The sequence below is a fragment of the Aegilops tauschii genome, chromosome 2 (genome assembly GCF_002575655.3).
Source record: "Aegilops tauschii subsp. strangulata cultivar AL8/78 chromosome 2, Aet v6.0, whole genome shotgun sequence".
Lineage (NCBI taxonomy): Eukaryota > Viridiplantae > Streptophyta > Magnoliopsida > Poales > Poaceae > Aegilops > Aegilops tauschii.
Window position 1 is genome coordinate 567,856,185 of NC_053036.3, and position 6,352 is coordinate 567,862,536.

Consider the following 6,352-nt stretch of genomic DNA (forward strand, 5'->3'; position numbering starts at 1 on the left):
CCCCAATAAAGGCACGAATGTGACTCTGTGTAAAGCATAACCATGCCCATCTGGGCTTCATGGCGGTGCCTGTGCTCGCGGACAGTTCAACGGATTCATTTGAAACACGTAGAGAAACTAACGTTATTCTACACAATGGCACGCCGTGACTTTCTGGGACTCACGACCGTGCGAGCAATATACCAGACCAGCGTCTCTTGAATAAGCTATTCCGTGCCTCACAGAGGAAACAGTGGGTGTTCTCATCTGAACCAATTCCACTGGGTCTCCGCAATTAAAGAACGAATGTGACTGTGCATAAGACAAAGCTTTGCCTTTGTGGGCTTAACTACCGTGCTTCTTCATCCGATCGAGTGGACGGAATCATTCGGAACACAAAGACAGGCGAGCGTGACTATATATAATACAATACCATGCCTTTGAGGACTGTACGCCCGTGCCTGTGAACCTTAACACTGTGACACATACAACGACAAACCTCCACGCTTCTATCGAATAATATACGTAACATCAAGAAAAAAGCGTGACCCGACTCAGTACGCAATTGTGTCCATAGAGAGTTCATATCTTGTGAACTTTTATTAACAAGAGTTCGTGTCCATAATACCACCGACCATGCCTTTGAGCGTTTTATGCCGGTGCCTGTGACCCTTAACACTAAACGCCCGTGCGTCTCCGTCTGATAGAGTCACAGGCTAGCGTGACTCTATGTAATACCACCGACTATGCCTTCCTGTGACCCGAAACACTGAAACAAAGAAAGGCAGGAATGTCCATGCCTTCATGTGTGCACAAGACATGACTCTAGTTGGTTCAAAAACTATGGCTGCAGAGGCTTCATGTCCGTGCTTTTAAAAACAACGTCTCTAGAACTGGTCATTACGTTAATGTTCATCTGTACCCATAAAATTGGAATGAACATGACCTAGGAAAGTAAAACACATTTGTTATCAAAGTTACTGACGGCACGAGGTAACGGAAGACAAAATAAGAAACTTTTAGTGCACTGCTTAACAGCTTCAGATACGAGGATCAGGGTCGCTGCTGTCTACTTAGTCCAGCGAGACTTCTTTTTTGGTTGCTCGGTGCGAAGTTCCTCGATCTGTTTCTTCATAACGTATGGTTCTAGCTTCAGCTTATCACGCTGAAGTTCAAGCTGCGCCTTCTCATCCATCAGAAGTGCAATGATGGCTTTGTTCCCGTCGTCCAACTTCGTGGATATCTTCACAAAGTCTTCCACAGTATTGAACAGGTTCTTCAGCTAGTCAAAGGAGAAGATGTCAGATTGATGGCAGGACGCACCCTCATCAACATTAGGATGAAGCTCACCACAATGATCCATGTTTCACAACTAAATCAAGTAGCCGAAAGAAAGAAAAAACGAATGAAGCCTAAGCAGAGCGAACTTACAGATGAGGAACCCTCGCCAGCCGAGATCTTCTCCTGCGACTGGACAAGGCGCTCTGGAGGAGTCTCCTTCTGCACAGCCATGGCTGAGAGTTTCATGATAGAGAACAGCAAGATTACTGGATGGCCTGGAGGCGGACAAAAGGATGAAGGGGATGTGGCTAGGTTTTCGAGACTCCGTCTGGCTTATTCACGTTTCACAACTAAACCAAGTAGCCAAAGGAAAGAAAAAACGAATGAAGTGGAAGCAGAGTGAACTTACAGATGAGGAACCCTCGCCAGCCTGGATCTCCTGCAGTGTCTGGACACTGGGTTCCGTAGTAGTCTCCTCCTGACCAGCCATGGCGGAGAGGGTCAGGATAGAGAGCAGCAAGAGGAATGAATGGCCTGGCAGCGGGCAGAGGATGGAAGAGTGTGTGGCCAGGGTTTTGAAACTCCGTCCGTCCGCCATAAATAGCCAGAGCCTGGCCTCGGGCGACGAGCTAGACCGCCGTCACCGGAGGAGACGTCTGTCGGACCCTTGGGTTTCTGTGGCGGCGCCACGTGGAGTTCACACCCGAGTAGGTGGAGACGCCCGTCGAAACGTTGTGTTTCCGCAATCAACTCACGAACGTGGCTCCGCGTAAAACACAAGCATGCCTCCCTCGACATCCCGACCGTGCCTGTCCTGGTAATATAGTCAACGGATGCATTTGGAACACAAAGAGACACAAAGGTGACTCTGGATAATTACATGACATGCGTTTGTTGGCTTGACAACCGTGCCTGTGACCTGAAACACTGACACGTGTAAAGGACAGCGACGCGACTAAACATATAAAGTCGCCTTCGTGCATTTGTGGGCTTGACAACCGTGCCTGTGACCTGAAACACTGACACACAGAAAGTCGTCTTCATGCGTAAAGGACCGTGACGCTACTAAACATATCAAGTCGCCTTCGTGCATTTGAGTTAAAATCATAAAACGAAAACAATTCTAACAAGGACAGTCGCCTGAATCTATTAGGTTTCCGTAATAAACGCACAAACGTGACTCCGAGTAAGAACAAACTATGCCTCCGAAGGCTTGACATCCATGCCTCTCCTTTTGACCGAGCCCACCGACTCATTCGGAATACAATCAGAAAACTTTTGTGCGTGACTATATAATAGCACGCCATGCCTTTGAGGGTTGTATGCCCGTGCTTGTGACCCTTGACACTGAAACACAGACAGCCACGGACGTCGACGCCTTTATCAAGAAAGAAGCGTGGCACAATTCAGTACGGAACCGTGTCTGTATGGACTGCACGTTCGTGCTCTTAAATACAAGGAAATAAGCTTTTAAAAACAACGTCTCTCTTATAGGCCAATCCGTGCCTCGTAGAGTAAACCTCTGTGGCTGTGCGTAAGACAAAGGTTCATCTCCGTGGGCTAAACGCCCGTGCATCTTCGTCTGATAGAGTCACAGGCTAGCGTGACTCTATGTAATACCACCAACCATGCATTTGAGCACTTCATGCCCGTGCCTGTGACCCAAAACACTGAATCAAGAATGAGGCGGCTGCCGCGGGTTTCCGCTATAAATGCTCGAACGTGCCCCACGTAAAACCCAAGCATGCCTGTCTGGGCCGCCATGTCGTGCCTCTCCTGGTGATAGAGTCAACGGAATCATTTTGAACGGATCCTCCACTCTTCTCCCCTTCCCTACCATCCCCAGTTATGTTTCAATGGGTGTCTCCTCGTATTCGGGTGTGAACGCCATATGGCGCTGCTCCAAAAACCCAAGGGTCCGACGGGCGTCCCCTCCGGCGATGCCGCTCTGGCTCGTCGCCCGAGGCCAGGCTCCAGATATTTAAGGCGAACGGACGGCATCTCGAAACCCTAGACACACCCTTTTCCTTGGTCTTTTCAGATCCACACCACATATAGCGGCACTCGCAGGCAGCGCGATCCCAGCAATAGAGACGGAGATGGAGATCCACTCCGGTGCGCCATGCACCAAGAGGGCGAAGCTCGCGCCACTGGCGACGCCGTCCTCTGGTTGTTTGGCGGTAGCGGCTGGACGCGGCGAGGACCGCATCAGCGACCTCCCAGACGCCATCCTCGGTGAGGTCATCTCCTGTCTCTCCACTAGGGAGGGCATCCGCACTCGGATGCTCGCACGTCGTTGGCGTCCTGTTTGGCCGACCGCTCCTCTGAATCTTGACTGCCGTGAGATCCCTGTCGCTCGTCTTTTTAACGCCCTAGAAACAGTTCATGTCGAGATCATCAGTAGGGTCTCTTCCTACAGCGAGGAGCTTGCTCGCATACGATACATCAGAACTTGGCATCAGGGAAAAACAGTTCCTGGTGATGGTGCTTGCCTTCCAGAGTCCATCCTCTCCAGCCATGTGGGCGCAGTTCTCCGCCTTTGTATACCGGCGTGCTACCTCCAATGCAGACCCTCTACTGTCCACACCTGGCTTGAGTCCCCCAGATTGAACAATCTCCAGGTGCTTGAGTTTTACTACCAGTTTCCACGATTTGTGAAAGAAACTGTCAAACTATCGCACACATGCTCTTCATCTACGCCCTCACTACCGAAGTCCGTCTTTCGGTTTTCCTGTTCTCTGCGCACTGTGAGCTTCGCCTATTGCCAGATACCAGACCATTATGTAGAGGTACTTGAACTACCACTGGTCAAGAGACTTTCGCTTGTTGAGGTTGATATATCAGACTTCTCGTTGCAAAGCATGATCAACTCTAGTTGCCCTGCACTCGAGTGCCCGCTGCTTGTTTGCAATAGAGAAAGGCATCAGATCACAATAAATTCCCCTAACCTTGTAAGCATCGGCATCCGTGGTGAGAACGGAAAATTCATCATCGAGGATGCCCCCTCACTTCAAAGGTTGATCCACGATCTCCAGAGCAATAACATGGAGGTATTCATCGTCTCTGCACCCAAGCTAGAGACATTGGGCAAATTCAGTATCTCGCTTGACCGCACAGGTCTTATGGTACTGACATTTCACAATAATTCCAGCTGCATTTCCTTGAGAAAGTAGTTTCATGTCATCCAACCTTTTGTTCTAATAATTTTATGTTTTATTTTCCATGTTATGTGAAGGATTTGGCGACGGTCAGCCTATCTACAATGCGGCAATCTGTCAAAACCTTGTTTTTGGCCATGACTTATAAAGTGGACCTGGTCGTTCACTTGCTTAAGTGCCTTCCAAATCTGGAGAACTTGTTTGTTCAGGTGATGATTCTCACGCCCGACGAACTGATTGGGACGGGGTCATGGAATTTATCGTTCATTTTTTCCTTCCATAGATCTTGAGTATCTTTCAACCTTTATGTGTTTTCAGGGAGGAAACGTTCATGATGGTGCAAGAAATATTTGGCGTCGCAAGCACCGTGCGTTTCTCAAAGAACACATCATTCATTTAAAGAGAGTAACGCTGGAAGATTATGAAAAAAGCGGGAAGAACACTGAGTTTGTGAGGTTCTTTATTCTGAAGGCAACGGAGTTAGAGACCATGAGGATTAAGTTTCGCTTTCCCTTAGACTTCATGCCAGAATTTTACGAACAGTAACGGAAGTTGTTCCTGTGGGAGAATAAAGTTTCCAAACGCGCCCATCTCAAGTTATCAGCATGATGCAATCATCTGTGCTTGGATTTGAAACACAGGCGTGTTGAATGCCTGGATTTGTCAGATCCGTTCACCTGTGCCTGCTGGACACAGGGCTGTAGTTAGTTCCTCAAGCTAGTACAGTTAAATGTTGTTGCGCCAATCTGATTATGTGTTATGTCTAAACATGGCTGAAGCTTTTTGCACTGCTTTGTAAGCTTGTTATAACAATGCTTTTGTGCTATGCACCCGCTGTTCTGAAAATTTGATAGTTTTATGTCACTATCGTGATGCTACAAAAACATTCGTGTGCGGTCGTCGACCAGGGAACAAAAACATTTGGAAGAGAAGAGGCACTGCCTTGCCTGTTCTGCAAGGAACGTGCATCTAGTGCATGTAAACCAGTGCGTCTGCAGTGACCAGACGGCACTGCCTCCTTTCGTGGCAGACTGTACGTGCACATGACCGTGGCTCTGCTTAATCTCAAACCGTGCTTCCAGCGACCTCAGACTGTACGTGCCTTTCGTGTAAACGCATGTCCGTGAACGAGTTTATGTCTGAGTACAAACAATCGAGTCGGCACTGGCGTGCCCCGGCTTCAGGAGTAAGCGCGACTCTGTAGATTGTAGATTTTATGTGTGTCAGTGCTAGTGCGGTGCTCCTGTCTGACATAGGACCGTGCCTTTGACAAGTCAGTGCCACGTCACCAGAGGCATGGTTCCCCATGCCTGCCAAAGCGACATCTATGCCTTGCTAGATTACAGTAACCCATGTCTCGTGGAACAATCCAAGACGAAAGATTGCTGGATGCGCCTCGCTAGCAGCACGTTTCTTTGAAATATAAAAATATTCAGGAGATCAATATTTGATGTGTGTAGACCGTCACACACCCTCTGAAAGATTGCAAAAAATGAGATACATGCCTTTAGTCAAGTAACCATGTCCAAGCATAAACTTATACTAGACGAGTATCCCTTGCAATGTTTCAAAAGAAGGCAACTGTTAATGATCATTCTTCGAGGATTGCCTTGATCATCAGGAGGTCATCAGTGTTCGCAAACCCTTGCCCCAAAAGATCACAGATGACGCTTTGCATCTTCTTTCTATTCTCCTCCAGCTTATGCACCTCCTCCTTCAGAAAATCCCTGTCCAGCTTAATCTCACCCTTGTCGTCCTTAAGATTATGAATGGCACTTGTGAGAGACCTCTGAATGAGCTTGACGTCTTTATCAATGATACCCATCTGCTTCTTCTGCCTGTCAATCTTCATGGTAGTTACATTAGTTCTTTCCACAGCTGCAACAAGATTCTCGATCTTAAGGTTCACTTGTTCATTATCCATTTTAAGCCTG

The 6,352-nt window shown here is 48.0% G+C and overlaps 1 protein-coding gene across 1 annotated transcript; it reads left to right on the forward strand.

Moving 5' to 3' along the window:
* Nucleotides 1-3,359: 3,359 nt before the first annotated feature.
* On the forward strand, nt 3,360-5,126 carry LOC109752962 (FBD-associated F-box protein At5g27750-like). Its single transcript, XM_020311890.1, has 5 exons — nt 3,360-3,881; nt 4,029-4,385; nt 4,496-4,627; nt 4,737-4,960; nt 5,060-5,126. The coding sequence occupies exons 1-5, from the start codon at nt 3,360-3,362 to the stop codon at nt 5,124-5,126; spliced, it is 1,302 nt and encodes a 433-aa protein (XP_020167479.1).
* Nucleotides 5,127-6,352: the final 1,226 nt, after the last annotated feature.

Coding starts and splice junctions, on each gene's coding strand:
- LOC109752962 (XM_020311890.1), top strand. CDS start 3,360: ATGGAGATCCACTCCGGTGCGCCATGCACCAAGAGGGCGAAGCTCGCG. Junction 3,882..4,028: donor CCAGATTGAACAATCTCCAG/GTGCTTGAGTTT, acceptor GCCTATTGCCAG/ATACCAGACCATTATGTAGA. Junction 4,628..4,736: donor TGGAGAACTTGTTTGTTCAG/GTGATGATTCTC, acceptor ATGTGTTTTCAG/GGAGGAAACGTTCATGATGG.